General features: G+C 40.4%; 1 protein-coding gene across 8 annotated transcripts in view; it reads right to left on the bottom strand.

Annotated features, from left to right (window-relative positions):
• Positions 1-218: 218 nt before the first annotated feature.
• axdnd1 (axonemal dynein light chain domain containing 1) overlaps positions 219-16,778 on the bottom strand; it is a 96,360-nt gene continuing 79,800 nt past the window's right edge. For 5 of the 8 annotated variants that reach the window (XM_055642193.1, XM_055642195.1, XM_055642191.1 and 2 more), the window contains 5 exons: positions 16,122-16,214; positions 13,401-13,523; positions 8,305-8,396; positions 7,611-7,762; positions 220-569 (listed from right to left, as the gene is read on the bottom strand). In XM_055642193.1, coding sequence (XP_055498168.1) covers positions 463-569; positions 7,611-7,762; positions 8,305-8,396; positions 13,401-13,523; positions 16,122-16,214 — 567 coding nt within the window. In that variant the 3' untranslated portion in view covers positions 220-462. Of the gene's footprint in view, positions 570-6,315; positions 7,763-8,304; positions 8,397-13,400; positions 13,524-16,121; positions 16,215-16,778 lie in introns of those variants that run through there. The other 3 variants (XR_008724161.1, XM_055642194.1, XM_055642198.1) reach the window with 3 other exon arrangements.

The raw sequence follows: 16,778 nt of genomic DNA, 5'->3' as shown, positions 1-16,778 counted from the left end.
CATTATTCATTTCAAAATGATCTCAAATTAAATGCTGAAGCTTCGTGCCAGTAAGCAAAATATTGTCTCTTGTGAATATGGGGCAGGATTTAGTTACTTATTTATTCCCTAGCCTCTGCCCCTTCCCCACTGAATAATTCCACCCTATTAGAAATCACACCTTATAGGTTTGAAAGTTCTGGCACTTATGCTAGAGCTCAGTTAAAGAAACAAAGACATTGGTATATTTTTAATTAAAGGTATTTTGTATTTGTCTGAAGTGTTTTGAGGCATTTACTTGTAATGCTTTTACAACTTAACACCAAGCTGGTGGAAACTTATTTAAAGCATGATTCAAACAATATTGTTGGCTGGAATTTGAAACACATTTTGCATCAATGAAAAAACGCACTCATCGCAAAATTTTGAAAAGCATGGTTTGTTTTTGTAGTAAATATGTTATATCTAATAATAAGGCAATGATCATGACTTTTTGCTCTTAAGTTTAGATTTGCTGCCTCTTGGCTTGGTAGATAACTTTGACATTCCTGAAACAGATCGAACAGACGTAGTACTGACTGGTAGTACACCTAGAAGAAAAATAAAATACATTGTAATCATAGATATAAAAATGAAGGAAGGGATAAGATAAGTCTCGAGTGATAATGGAAAAGGGGTACAGAGATTTCAGTTTTATACAGACATTTTATCTGCAGTAATGATCAGAAAAATGTGCTATAAATGCTTTGAGAAAGTTCTCTATATTATGGTAATATTTTTTTAATTCTCCTCTGTACATAACAATTTTAAATAGATTCAGAGAAATACAAATACATTATTACCCTCTGTTAATCAATACTAAGCAGATAAACATTATGCTAGAAGTGTCCAACCATTTTTATTTTATTACCTCCTTTCAAATCATTCAATACTGCTTGTTCTTCAAACTTAAAAAAAGTATAAAACCTAGATTAAAAGGCATTGATTCTAATGTAATTTAGAGCCAATGTAGTAAAATGAGAAATATGGCAAGTCAATAACACCAGGCGTTTAATTGCTTTGTTCATTTGTAAAAAAAAAGTTATGTTAATGATGGGGATTAAGCTAAGCAGAAGAATAATGGAAGAGGCACTGCTAAAATGCATCTTGGAATAATTCAACTTCCCAAATTTTATTTGCTCCAATTTGCCACCTGTTGGTTGTTCTACAAATACCGCTGAAATCATCTTTTCTTTTTTTGATGAGTTCATTGTTTTATTGTGTCTATCAATATTTTGCAACCAAAGTTTGCTTTGAGGAACTTTTCAAAACTTAGGCCTGTGGCCATCGTACAGGATCAAGGAGAACTCAGAGAGCAGATGAAAAAAAAACATTTAGTGACATCTTCCTTTCTGGCACTTTCGACCTAATTTAATTTTTATTTCTTAATATTTAGCTCCATGTATATATTTAAGACCAGGCGTTAATGCAGGTCTCCACCAAAATGCCTTCTACCCAAAACATTCTCTAATACAAAGAGGACAGCTGACTCAAATAATGTTGCAATTTAAACTATCAAAATGTTATGAAAAGTTAAAGTACTATTCTAGGGCAATCAATAAGCACCACGGATTAACTAGATTTGTTTACACCAAGCTACTACCAGATTGCAAATTCAATAAAATTATGATGGCTATATTTCTTTGGCCCTCGAACAAGTATCTTTCATTGAGATCACAAAAAAGTATTACACCATAATTATTACAAAAATGGATGAATGAAAGAAGCTCTAAATATACTTGTGTTTGTTAATAACATTTCCCATAGGTTTACCCTTGAAAATATGGCCTGGGACTGAGATCCTGGTCTGTTTCCAGAGCTTCAATTCTTCAACAAGGTCTTTAGGTAGATTCTGAGTATGTGAGAGAGATGATCACAGGGGTTGGAGGTTTCACAACTCCTCCGGAAGGAAAACACCTCGAATGTAGTAAGACATAACAAATAAGAGCAGAATTTATGAATGGTAGCAAATGAATGGAAATGGAATAAAGCAAACACATTGATCATTGAACAGAACCAATGGTTGTAGGAAGATCAGGTTGAGAGTTCATGAAGTAAATAGGTACTACATCAGATTTGGAAACCAAAATTAATCCATGAATTTCCACCAATTAAACAAGTGACTGGCCACTGGTGCCTGATGATTGGAATAAACTCTTCATCATTCATTAAGTTTATGCTCAACATGATTGCAGTACACTAAGAAAGGAAAGCCAAGAAACAAGGTTTGGAAGAAAGCAACAAACTGTAAATGTACTACAGCAGATGAAAAAATTAATGTCAAAAACAAACGAGAATTTATTATTTTAGAGTTGAGAAGCAACATTTGCAACGTTCTCTTTAAATTTGCCGTTTATAGAAATACTGTAAATATATTAGTGGGACACTATATTTTGATATCATTGTCTTCATGTCCATTTGTGTGGCATCACATCAGTAGATCTAATGATGATTCTCTGTTATAATTAGGCTACTTCTAATAAAAAGAAGTAAGCAGGAACAATATACCAGATCTTGCTTTTCAAGGAAAATAATGTTTAAAAAAAGGTGTAATCTGTGTTGTGAAGTTTAAGAAATATAGAAGGCTGCAGGAGGAACATACTCCAAATGCAGAAAATACTCAATATGTCAGATAGAATTTTTGTGGAGACCACAGTTAATGTGTCAGGTTGATGAAATTAGAGGCTGGATTTGATTCTGAAATAGTTTGAGATGGACAATGGTAAAGTGCAGAGGAATGGGAAAGGGAAAACAGAAAGGAAGAACGATAATAAAGTTGAATGTGGTTAAATGACAAATTGCATAACGATGTTAGACAAAGGAGAATGAGAGTGGATTAAATAAAGAATCAAAAGATCAAGAGAAACTTAATTATCTTAAATTTCCAAAGCAAAACAGCGATCGGAAACCTGAAATAAAAATGAATTAATGTTCATTCATTTAAATTATTTCATTCAATGTGGACACCAGAAGGTAGCATTTGCACAGTGAAAAAATATCAAACTTATTTTGAGCATCATCAGCAGAGAAGCACAACGACAGAGGCCAGAGGGAGTGCAATGGGCAATTAAACAATTAGCCAACTGAATGAGAAGGGTCATGCTTGTAGACTGGGTGGGCAGTGTTCGGCAAAGTGGTCAACCATTCTTTATTTAAGGTTCCACTATAGAATTGAAAGACTTTGTAACCTGCTGAAGGGTGTCCATTCCGCCATCAGAACAGTGAACAGCTGCAGATCGCCCAGACACCTGCCATTGCATAATCTTTGCAGGACAGGCATTGGCCTCACAACATCCAAGTGCTACAGAGCAAATTCTGAATTCAGCCAAGTTGCTCAAAATGCCATCAGCATAGATTCCATAGCTTAAAGGGACTTTGAATAGTTCATGAAATTACAGCAAACTGTTTTTCAGTGAATTATAACAAGTTGCTCCATATTTTACCGTGTACATAAATTCATACATTCATGCAGCAAGGAAGCAGGCCCTTCAGACCAACTCATCCATGCCAAACTTGATGCCCCATTTAAATTGGTCCTTTTGCCCCTATTTGGCCCATATCCCTCAAAATCTTTCCCATCCATGTACATGCAAAACACTTTTTAAATGTTGTTATCGCACCCACCTCAACCATTTTGTCTGGCAGCTCATCCCTTATACCCACTGTGTCAAAATGTTACCCCTCAGCTTCCGATTACATTTTTTCCCTCACTTTATAACTATGCAGTCTAGTTCTTAATTTGCCTACCTTGGGAAAAAAAGCTATGAGCATTCATCTTCTCAAATCCACTCATGATAAATCCACTCCACAAATGTTTAAAATCACCCTCTTATCCTCCTGCACTCCTCGCCTGCCCAGCCTGTCCCTATAGTTCATGCCCAGAAGTCCTGGGAACATCCTCGTTAATCTTCTCTGCATTCTTCCCAGCTTATTGTCATCTTTCCTACAGAAGAGTGACCAAAACTGAAGATAATACTCCAAGTGCTGCCTCACAATGGCTTGTGCAACTGTAACATAACATCTCAACTTCTATACTCAATTCCCATGCCAAAAGTATCATCACCACTCTATCTACCTGCGATGCTACTTTCAAGGAACTGTTGGGCTCACTTCCCGCAGCTACTTCAGATTATGCTGTAATTCTTAATAACCATCTTCACTATCTACAATATCACCTACTTTAGTTTGATCTGCAATCTGGAAACCATCTGACCCCTCTCACCCTGGCAACAAACTCTTTGAATCATTTCCTTCTGGAAGGCGACTCCGGACTGTCAAAGCTGCCACAGCCAGACAAAGAAACAGTTTTTATCCATGAGTAGTTGCTCTACTCAACAGCCAAAAATCTGTAGCCTCCTTTTGATCTGGTATTTTGTTGGTTCACATGCTTGATCAATGGTGTTTTATCATTAATTTTTTTTTTATTATTATTATTAATGTTTAGTGTTTTCTGAGTCATTCGTAACTGTCACTGTATGTCATGTTGTTACTTGTGGGCAGAGCACCAAGGCAAATTCCTTGCATGTGAATACTTGGCCAATAAACTTACTTACTTACTTATCCTGTATCCACTGTGGGTGTAGAAGATGTAAACTCAGTCTTCCTGAGAATGATTCCATGGAAAGTAACTTAAAGAAGGAGTCCCCGGCCACATCCTCCGGACCTGCATGGCCCAGATGGCAGGAGTATTTACCAACATCCATTTAACATCCATTCTGAGATCCCCACAAGTAGAAGAAGGACACTATCATCCCTGATTGAGTTTAGAGATACAACATGGATACAGGCCCTTCAGTTCATAGAGTCCTTGCTGGCTGTTAATCACCCATTCACTGAGTATTGTAGTGCCCACTTTCTCATCTACTCCTTATACATTAGAGGCAATTTACAGAGACCAATTAACCTACAATCCTTGCCCATCTTTTGATATGTGGAAGACAACCCATGCACTCCCAGGGAAAAGGTGCAAACTCCAAACAGCACCCAAGATGAGGATCAAAACCACGTCTCTGGCACAGTGAGGCAGCAACTCCTCTGCCACCCTAAACTGGTAACTTAATTACTATCATCACGTAGCTCTGACATTCACCATCATGACAGACACAAAAAGCTGGAGTAACTCAGTCTGAAGAAGGGTCTCGACCCAAATGTCACCCATTTCTTCTCTCCAGAGATGCTGCCTGTCCCGCTGAGGTACTCCAGCTTTTTTGAGTCCGTCTTCAGTATAAACTAGCATTTGCAGTTCCTTCTAACATATTGTGCTGACCTTTTGCAAGCAAATCTGGTTTGGGAGCACTGATGAACAAAGTAGTGGGGGTAAGAGGAGAGGGAGAGAGAAAGAAGGTCCTGTATTTTTTAAACTGTACTCTGATGGTTGTAACGGAGGAGGTGTTTTATGAAGTGCTTTAAGAGACATGACGTTAACTCCAGACTCCCAGACTTGCTTGATCCACTGCAGATTGCCTACCGTCACAACAGGTCCATGGCAGACACCATCTACCTGGTCCTACAATCATCTCTGGAACAACTAATTAAGACGATCGCCTACCTCAGACCTCTATTTATTGACTATAGTTTTACCTCCAACACCATAATCCATCCAAGCTCATCGCCAAACACTTAGACCAAAGAGTCAGCACCCTCCCCCCTCTGCAACTGGATCCTTGAGTTTCTGACCCATAGACTACGTAGAAAATGGAGAAGAGTAGAAAAATGTAGAAAAGGTGATAATACATCCTTCAAAACAATTGTTATCACTGATGCTCTACAAAGATGCATGCTCAGTTCCTTAGTATACTCCCTAAACATGATTGTGTGGCCAAGATCTGATCTAACTCCAACTACGTTTACAGATGACATCTCTGTAGTGGACCAAACCTCCAAATCAGTGTCGATGTCAGTTGTGAATACATTTTGCTTTGTTCTACTGGAGAGTGAGGAGGCATAATCTGAGAAAAAAGGTCAACATGATAATCCAGACCAAAAAACAATCAAGCTAATAGGGCAAAGGGTGCTGTATGATGCTGGAGAGAAGCTATCATCACACATCCAAAGCAAGCGAGCATGTACCCAGCAAAAGAAAAGGGCTAAGCAAAGTTTTAAGAGATTTGAAGTTGTGGAAATGATAACAAAACAGACGTCTGTTGCAGCAGTGATTAACTCTTTCAAGAAATGTCTGGATAAAAATAACTATTATAAGGCAGGTGCAGATTGGAATGATCTAATACGACTAGTGGATCCTGCAATTATGGGACTAAATAAAGAGCGAGGACAAGCTCTCATTTGATGGCAGCAAATCAATATTATGTAAAGGTGGTGAGGGCAAAGGAGTAATATATAGCTAAGATTGAATTGTTTTTGAATGTCAGAAAGAGCTTAAGAAGAATTGTGCAGAAAATAAAATGCAAGATAAACTCAAGAAGAGGCTGAATTTCTACTCACCTTTTCACACTCACAGTTTTAGATTATGGGATAAGATCAAGATTTATCATTTATCAGTGTTGTAATTTGCCTTAAGAGATGACCTATGTTAAACTCCACTGGCAGCAGTTGAAATGAACACAGTTTTTATTGTGCAGAATACAGTGTGATTTTGGAAATCTTAAGGACTGGACACATCATTCAACAAATAACCAAATATTGCTTTATTTATCTATTATTAAACTTGTGATAGCAACATTATACAATATCGTGGCATTAATCAGCATAATATGGTTAAGCCTAAATGTATTAATAACTTTAAAATATTTACAACAATTTGACAGAATTGCTCAAAAAACATTTGTATGCTTTCATGCAAACCCATAATTTTAAGAAAGATATATAAATTCTGAGCAGATACATGAAGTGACGTTCTGAACAGTTCAGCAAGTTTTAATGATGTTCTGATTTGGGATTCATCTACTTATCTTTTGTTGTCTTCTTATTTTATCTTCCTCTCTTCTTATAACTTCCAGTGTTTCTTATCAGGTAAACCATATTCAACCAAATAATTAAAGCTACTGCAACCGAACATCACTCCAAATATTCAAAGCAATCAAAGCAAATAATCACTGTCGTGTATCAAAAACATGGCTAGAAATAACATATCAGCATAATTGTAGATAATATAATAATTAATGTTTTTGCATATCAAGGCTGAAAAACCTATTAAACTGTTATAAACTTCCATAATCAATTGCAATTAATCTCAAATTTGTTCGAGCTTGTTTGGTTGCAGGCTTGATTAACATATAAATGAGTCTAAACTTAAGATAAACATTATCAAGTGACAAGAACCAAGGTCACTATCTTTAAGACATTAAGAGACATTTCTGAGAAGTAAAATTCTTGCCTTGCATATTTGCACCTATCATTTGAATGCTTTAATAGTTTAATTTCAGGTTTGACTGGGCTACTCAATCAACTCAATTATTTTGATCAATTTTACCTTCTTAATCAAACCTGTTATTTTGTGTATTCTTGGAGAAGTTGGCAAGTAATTACAATGAATAACATTTTGATATCTCTCCATGATTTACAGTAAATTCCGCAGAGATGACATGAAAGCTGATGGTGGCTGTAAAACTATTTCTGGTTAAATGGAAGCTTACCAGGAGTTGCTTCTGGAACTTGAAGCTTTGGTGGCAGCACTTTTGATTTTGCTTCTTGTGTCAAGTCCATAATTTTAATCAAAGCTTCCTGCAGGCTAGCATCGAGAGAACTTGCCCGTTCCTCTGCATTCAAGGCACGCTGCTCTGCTTCTCTGCCACAGATTTATAATGAAGAGATGATTGTTAAAAATAAACAAAAAACACAATGCCGTCATGGGAGACTAAAATATTTAAGCACGAGTCAGTCATGAGTGTGACTGAAATAATAGATTTTAAAAGGAGTACACCAAAACTATACAACTGAATTAAATGCTATACTAAATGGTTCATACAGAATTATCCACAGTATCCTGCAATATTGACAAGATCCCAGCAGCCCTTCTTAAATAGATGCACAACGCTTGCACCCTCCAGTCTTCTGGCACCTCACCCTCAATGGTTTCATCAAATCACCCAGGGAAGTGTGCAAACTGAAAAATCATTTACTCGACTAAGGTTATAAGAAATCCATCCCCCTAACACACATCAGTAAAATATGGAATAATTAATAAATTGTTTACATGTTCGTTTTTGTCCAGAATAATGTATATGGCTGTACTCCAATGGTATGGCATCTGAAATAATGGATTAGGCACCAGTGTTGAGAATAAATTTAGTTTTTTTATTTAATTCAGAAGCATAAATAGCTACTCACATGAGCTGCTTCTGTAGTACTCCCATTTCAACTAATCCTTCATAATTCCTTGCTGCCTTGGGGTTTACAGGTTTAACGGCTTTGAGACCACCCTGCAAACAAATGTCTCCACTGAGTGCACAGGAAACACTATTATTACATTAGGAGTAGAACTACTGGACAAGTTTCAGTCAAGGGCAATTTACCGACGAGTGAAGCAAAGATATCAAATGGGATCCTTCATTATTGTAATTATCTTAAACATACATATCTCCTTTCTTTAAAAGTTGCCCTTTTAATTCTCTACTTCTAGAGTTGTGAGAATCACGGGGCGACTTGACGCAAGATGTAACCAGAGTGAAGTGGTCGTGGTCTAGCACGATATCACACGATATAACGGGGGGGTAGACAAAGAGTTCCCACGGTACTCGGCATTTCTGTTATTTGTGCGAGTGATTTGTCCGTCTCCCGAGCTTTCCCATTAAATCTTGAATGAACATTGTAACTGTCAAGTGTAATTAAATCATCACGTGGCACAAATGATGTCACTTTTTTTCCCCCCACACACTATAAATATCCTCCCTTGGTTGAATTGGCTCATTTGGAGACATGCCTGTACTAATGCCGTGACTTTACTGCAGGAAGATGCCACATTACTTAGGAGAGAGGGGGAGAGAGGCAGAGAGAGAGGCACAGAGGCAGTGTGATGTACTTCGGGGTGACTGGCGGAAGAGAAAGAGCGCACATGACCTTGGTCTATCTGTGTGTGTGGGAGCGAAGAGAGACTAAGCAGAATACATCGGTCTTATTGTGTGTGGGGGGAGAAGGGGAGAGGTGGGGGAGGGGGAGAAAGAGAGAGGTGGGGACGGGGAGAAAGAGAGAGGTGGGGAGGGGGAGAAAGAGAGGAGTGGGGGGGGAGAGAGAAATGAGGGGAGACGTATATACACACACAAAGCAGAGTTTTACTGTGTATGTGGGAGACACAGATGGACTGAGCACAGTACCTCGGTCTTACTGTATGTGGGAGAGGGGGAGAAAGAGACATACACTCACAGAGGCAGAGTCTCAGCTTGTGTGAGTGGGAGGGAGGGAGGGAGAGAGAGAGAGGCACACACAAGGTGGATGTGAAATCTCACCTGCCTGTTTCAGTGACAGACACCCGCCGCCAGTAAATGAAGACACCTCCATCTGTCTCCCCCTCCTCTCCCTTGACTCCCCCACCTTTCCCTCCCAACTCCAGCCCCGTCCTGACCCCCTGGGAAACTGAAGGGAGCAACAATCAACTGTTGCCTGCCCGCTGAGTTAAAGAGTTCCCACGGTAGTAAGACGATGTTAGTTGCGCCCAAGTTTAAATTTCCAACGTGTGTTTCAGAGTAAAGAGTCAGCGCAGAATCCTTGATAATCAAAAACTGTCTGAATCAGCAAGTTAGACACAAAATGCTGGAGTAACTCAGCGGGCCAAGCAGCATCTCTGGAGAAAAGGAATAGATTCCATTTTTGGTCGGGACCCTTCTTCGGGATGATTGTAGGGGGGAACTGGAAGCAAGAAAAGACCGGGACAAATCAGGGCCAACAACAGATGACCTCAGCAGGGTATTTTGAAGAGGGGTCCCGACCCGAAATGTCGCCTAACCCTTTCCTCCAGAGATGCTGCCTGACACACTGAGTCACTCCAGCACTTTATGTCTATATTTGGTTCCCTGATAGGCCAATTGTTGGCTAGGGATAGTGTGATCCCAAGAGGGAACCATCGTTGCAAACCTTGGACTGGTTAACCAACATTTACTGCATGGGGGAGGGTGGGGGGCAGGAGGGGGGGGTGGGGGGGGGGGGGAGAGAGAGAGAGAGAGTGTAAGTTACCTAAAATTAAATAATTCAATGTTCATAGTGAACACAGACACAAAATGTTGGAGTAACTCAATGGATCAGGCAACATCTGGAGAAAATGAACAGGTGGCGTTTGTGTCTATCTTCGGTAAAAACCAGCATCCGCAGTTCCTTCCTGCACAATGGATCTCAGTGTCAAGTCTCTGACTCCCGTTGGCAGGCCATTCGGCCCACAGCCCGCCCAGCGATGACTAACCCATGTCACAGGGGAAATGGTGTGAAGGCGGAGTTACACAGAGCTTGATTAATGTTACGGTTGGGGAATGGGCCATAATATGGCCAGGGAAACGTTGTTATTCGTGACGCCCCCTCCGCTCTTTCCCAGCTGTTCTCAATCGCACCCCTGGCCACACAAAAATGTAAACTTTAAGAAGGAATACACGGAACATTTAAACTCAGAACGCTTCTAACAGAGTGAGCCATGTGAGCACTTTGATCATTCTCCATGTATTTGCATTTGACAAAATAGTCGGAAAAAAATGTCTAAACGTGTTCATAACTTTTGCTATGCCTAATTGGCACTTACCTCTGCGAAAATAGTCTGATATACGTAGGTGAAATGTCACCAACAATAATTGATTCTATTATTAATTGACTAATAATTGACTATTAGCGGAAAGATGCAATTCTGATCTAATATTATAAGTGCCTCTGTCTTTGGAAGCAACACCAGCAATTTATTAAATCTGACTACATGCGGCACAGTGGTAGAGTTGCTGCCTCACAGCCCCAGAGACCGGGGTTCGATCCTGACCATGGGTGCACCGGTTTCCTCTCACACTCCAGAGATTACAGGTTTGTAAGTTAATCGGCTTCGGTAACATTGTAAAATTGTCCCTGGAGTGTATAAGAATAGGTGGTCGGTGCGGACTCGGTGGGCCGAAGGGCCTGTTTCCGAGTTATATCTCTAAAATCTGAAGTTAGGTAATGTCTAAAGGAACTGCAGATGCTGGTTAATACGCACAAAAAGACACAAAATGTTGGTGTAACTCAGCAGGTAAGTCAGATCTGGGAAGAAAAACATAAAAAGCTGGAGTAAGTCAGCGTGTCAGGCAGCATCTCTGGAGAAAAAGAATAGGTGGCGATTCGAATCGGAACCCTTCTTCAGACATCCTAATCGGAATTGAGTCCGAAGATGTGTCTCGTCCCGAAACATCACCTATTTTTCTCCAGAGATGCTGCTTGATTCGCTGAGTTACTCCAGCTTTTTGTGTCTGTCTTCGTTTTAAACCAGCATGTGCAGTTCACTCCTTTACACGGGTCTCTGGAGAACATTGATTGGTAGCGTTCCGGACCCTGCTTCGGAAAGGCATCGATCGCTGGTCGGCGAGGACTCCGAGCTGTATCTCTCAAAGAAGTACATGTGAAAAATTTCTCATGGACCATAAAAGTGCGGGACCTTTCAGTAAAGTCCCTTTTAAAGATTATAGTTATTTTCTTGAATCTCATTAACATAACTCATGAATAAGTTGATGTCCATATGCGGATGCAAATCTTTATTTTTTAAATTCAATCCCACAGAAGACAATTTTTACTCACCTTCTGTCCCCTCTGTCCAGCTTCCGGATTCACCGTTCGCAGGAGTTCCCACGGTACACGCAAGAGTCAGTACAGATATCGCACTGGCCACTACGTGCATATAATGTTGCAATGTTCAACCACAAGTGTACAAGTCACTCTTGGAGAAATTCAAGCTTGCTTGAATTTTCTCCCGAGTCACCAAGTTACACGAGTACCTGCCGTTAACGCCACAGTGGTCCACGAATGCCGTACGGTTATCGCAAGAGGTTTCCACGATGTTCAACTCTGGTTAACTCTTGCGTCAAGTCGCCCCGTGAGAAAGGGGTTTAAAAGAGCAAAAAATTAGTATTGAACTACTTTGTAGCCTTTTAATCAACCATTTTCTCTTGAATTACTGATGAATTACGGCAACAACAAAATGCTTTTTAATCAAGAATAAGAGAACAGCATTAATATTTCTCATTAATTTAGCATCTTCAGCTCTGGCAAAGCAGCTATTGTTTGATTTTACAATACAATACAATAATACTTTATTAGCCAAGTATGTTTTGCAACATAAGAAGAATTTCATTTGCCAAGTTATTCATACAAAAAATAAAAAGCAACAGAACACACAAAATACATTTTAACATAAACATCCACCACAGAGACGCCTTCACATTCCTCAGTGTGATGGACGGCGAAAAAGAAGTTCAATCTCTTCCATTCTTCCTTCTCCCGCGTTTGGGGGGCCTTCCGTTGACGGGACAATCTTGATTCCTGTAGCCGGTAGTCGAGCCCTACGCATCGGGAGCGAATCTCAGCTCCCCCGCACCGGCGATCAGACCCCGGTTCAGGGCCGGCCGAACCTCTGCGTCGTTGGAGCTTCCTGACTCGGTCTCTCCCGAGACAACGAGTTCTTGATGGTAAAATTCATAGGCCATGGCTGGAGCAATCACAGGCAAGGGATCGGCCCCGATGGTAAGTCCACGCCCCGCGGTGGGGTTCAAAGCCAGTCCCGAGGATGCCTCCAGACCCATGATGTTAGGCCGCAGAGCAACTGGAGAGATGACCCAAAAGACCAATCGCATCTCCGGCAAGGTAAGAGATTAAAAAAAGGTTCGCCCGACCCCCTCCCCTTCCCCCACATAAAACAAGCCAGAGAACAATTACACACCATTTTAATTAAAACACACTAAAAATAACAAAAAAAGACGAAAAAGCAGACAGACTGTTGGCGAGGCTGCCAAGTGTACGGTTGTATGCAGCATAATCAGGTTGGATCATTTTCTTAAATTTTCTTAATAGAAACATAGAAATTAGGTGCAGGAGTAGGCCATTCGGCCCTTCGAGCCTGCACCGCCATTCAATATGATCATGGCTGATCATCCAACTCAGTATCCCGTACCTGCCTTCTCTCCATACCCTCTGATCCCCTTAGCCACAAGGGCCACATCTAACTCCCTCTTAAATATAGCCAATGAACTGGCCTCAACTACCCTCTGTGGCAGAGAGTTCCAGAGATTCACCACTCTCTGTGTGAAAAAAGTTCTTCTCATCTCGGTTTTTAAAGGATTTCCCCCTTATCCTTAAGTGCAGGGCTTCAACACTTGTCTTGATCATTAAAAACACATGACGTAGAAATGAAAAGTTTTAAGAAAGCTTGATCAAGCTGTTAAAAATAATCTGCATATTTTTGTAATGAATATATCTTGTAGTTATTGTTTTACCTTCTCAGGAGACAGATGAGTTTCTAGCAAGTCTCTATGATGGATGTTAGTATCTTCACCAATGTACATGACAGATTTAGAATGGCTTGATAAGGCTTCAACTACTATTATTTCAATTGGAGCCTGTATAAATTAAGACAGTTGTTAGAATGCAGGTTTTTTGTTCTAAAAAAAATATGTAGTGGAAATAATAACTAAATAAGAGGAAATATGTTAATTACATTTGTGATAAACTATAAAAATATTTCCTGTTCAATGCTAATATATTGTGTAATGTATTGTAATTAATACCATATCATTCACTTTATATTTCTATACTTGACAATTAATTCAGAAACAAACTGAAAAATAGAAATGTACAGTGGAGATGAAAAACTATTTAAAGTTAATGAATGGTAAGCACTGGATTAAAGGCCATTCAATACTTTCCGAACTGCAATCTATTGTAAAGGTCAGACAAATTGGAGAATCATTTAGTCAAAAGAATAAAAAATAAATTCTAAGGTACACAAAAATGCTGGAGAAACTCAGCGGGTGCAGCAGCATCTATGGTGCAAAGGAACTAGGCAACGTTTCGGGCAGAAACCCTTCTTCAGAATGATGGGGGCTGGCGAGGAGAAGAAAGGAAAACGGAGGAAGAGCCCGAGGGCTGAGGAAGGGGAGGAGACAGCAAGGGCTAACAAAATTGGGAGAATTCAATGTTCATGCCCGCAGGATGCTCCTCCCCAAGCGGAATATGAGGTGCTGTTCCTCCAATTTCCGGTGTTGCTCACTCTGGCCATGGAGGAGACCCAGGACAGAGAGGTCGGATGGGGAATGGGAGGGGGAGTTGAAGTGCTGAGCCACCGGGTGGTCAGGTTGGTTATTGCGGACCGAGCGGAGGTGTTCGGCGAAACGATCGCCCAACCTCCACTTGGTCTCACCGATGTAGATCAGCTGACATCTAGAGCAGCGGATGCAATAGATGAGGTTGGAGGAGATGCAGGTGAACCTCTGTCGCACCTGGAACGACTGCTTAGGTCCTTGAATGGAGTCGAGGGGGGAGGTAAAGGGACAAGTGTTGCATCTCTTGCGGTTGCAACGGAAAGTGCCCGGGGAGGGGGTGGTACGGGATGGACGGGGAAGAATTAAAAAATAAATTCTCAAACTCTTAAATCTTAAACTCTCATTAGGTGAAATATTCAAAATATGACCATCAAACCATGACCTCCGGTTGATACATACAATGGTGACTGTACAGACACTGTACAGGACAAATAAACCACAAACAGTCGTCCATAACCTGGTATTTGCTGCTATAGACTGCTGCAACCTGTAGTTATTGCCTGTAGCCAGCAGAGGCATGATATAATAGAGAAGGCGGCTGAACTGATTAATGAGGATGGACATGATCAAGAAATTGGTTTAAAGAAAGAATAATTAGTGTCAGTTTTCATCCTATTTGGTTATTCAGGGGATGCAATGCATATTAGCTTTGAGCTACTTTAAACTTAAGCTTTATAGGTTAGAATAAATGTTATATACCAATAAATAACGGCATAATGGCAGTGGCAGTAGTTGCGGGATCTCCCTCCATGTGGGATCCAACAGAGAAGTCTCAGGTTTAGTGAACAATGTATGAAGAAGCAGTCACTCCCTATGGATCAACTGCCACAGAATCCACCAGCCCAACAACCTCATTGGATTTGGCAAGTGATGGGGATAAAAGGCACACTTTCATTTAAGTTATTCATGTTGGGGGTTTATTTGTGTTTTAGATGTAATTATTTTGTTAACAAATAATTGAATTACAACTTGTAATTGCTTCTGAATGCTTGGTCCAGCGTTGTCACTGGAGTCCAACTTGTCTCAAGCCCATTGGATTGACCCCTCACATCCAAACCAGGTACGTTCTGATGTAGGAAAGCCCGAGGTAACAAATACAGGTTGTAGTAGTCCATGGTAGCAAACACCTGGCCACGGACGTCTGAAGAAGGGTTTCTGCCCGAAACGTTGCCTATTTCCTTCGCTCCATAGATGCTGCTGCACCCGCTGAGTTTCGCCAGCAATTTTGTGTACCTGGCCATGGACGTCTGTTAGTGGTTTATTAGAGAAAGGTTGAATAAGTTAGGTCTTTATTCTCTGGAGCGCAGAAGGTTAAGGGGGGACTTGATAGAGGTCTTTAAAATGACAGAGTTGATGTGGACAAACTTTTCCCTATGAGAATAGGGAAGATTCAAACAAGAGGACATGACTTCAGAATTAAGGAACAGAAGTTTAGGGGTAACATGAGGGGGAACTTCTTTACTCAGAGAGTGGTAGCGGTGTGGAATGAGCTTCCAGTGGAAGTGGTGGCGGCAGGTTCGTTGGTATAATTTAAAAATAAATTGGATAGGCATATGGATGAGAAGGGAATGGAGGGTTATGGTATAAGTGCAGGCAGGTGGGACTAAGGGAAAATAATTGTTCGGCACGGACTTGTAGGACCGAGATGGCCTGTTTCCGTGCTGTAATTGTTATATGGTTATTTGTTTTTAACATGTTGAATTTCCATTTCAAAAATCATTAATAAATATGATCAGGAAACAATAGTGTGTTCTTTTTAGTGAGTATGGAATGTCTGTACAGTCATATGTATCAGTTATATGTATCAACCGGAGGACATGATTTGTTGGTCATATTTTAAACATTTCATTCAAGAAAGGATCATTTGAACAAAGAGTGCTGATGGTTTGACAATACCTCAACATCTACAGTTCCCTCAGCACTTCCTGTAGGTTCAGCAGGACTTTCTCGAGCAACAGTGCTGTCCTTGACTTGCAATTGAGCAGAAGTCTGAAGTTTGAGGTAAGGAAGGACCAATAAGAAATTACAGCATTCCCACAGACAGACACTGCCACATAATTGCAGCGAGGAACACAGCTAATGTTTATGACTTATTTCAAGTAACAATCATACAGGGAACATGTGTTTATGGGTTTGATTTAAACAGAAAATAACTATTCTTGCATAGGAAGCTTATTAAAGGCTAATCATGTGCCATTTTGGTCCCCTAATTTGAGGAAGGATATTCTTGCTTTTGAGGGAGTGCAGCGTATGTTTACAAGGTTAATTCCCGGGATGGTGGGACTGTCATATGCTGAGAGAATGGAGTGTAAGGCTTGTATACTCTGGAGTTTAGAAGGATGAGAGGATATCTTATTGAAACCTATGTTTATTAAGGGTTAGGACACGCTAGAAGCAGGAAACATGTTCCTGAAGTTGGGGGAGTCCAGAACCAGGGCCACAGTTTAAGAATAAGGGGTAAGCCATTTGGAACTGAGATGAGGAAACACTTTTTCATACAGAGAGTTGTGAGTCTGTGGAATTCACTGCCTCAGAGGGAAGTGGAGGCCGGTT

Source organism: Leucoraja erinacea, chromosome 10 (assembly GCF_028641065.1).
Source record: "Leucoraja erinacea ecotype New England chromosome 10, Leri_hhj_1, whole genome shotgun sequence".
NCBI classification, from domain to species: domain Eukaryota; kingdom Metazoa; phylum Chordata; class Chondrichthyes; order Rajiformes; family Rajidae; genus Leucoraja; species Leucoraja erinaceus.
Note: the sequence above shows the minus strand (reverse complement) of the source record. Positions and strands in the feature narration are given on the sequence as shown.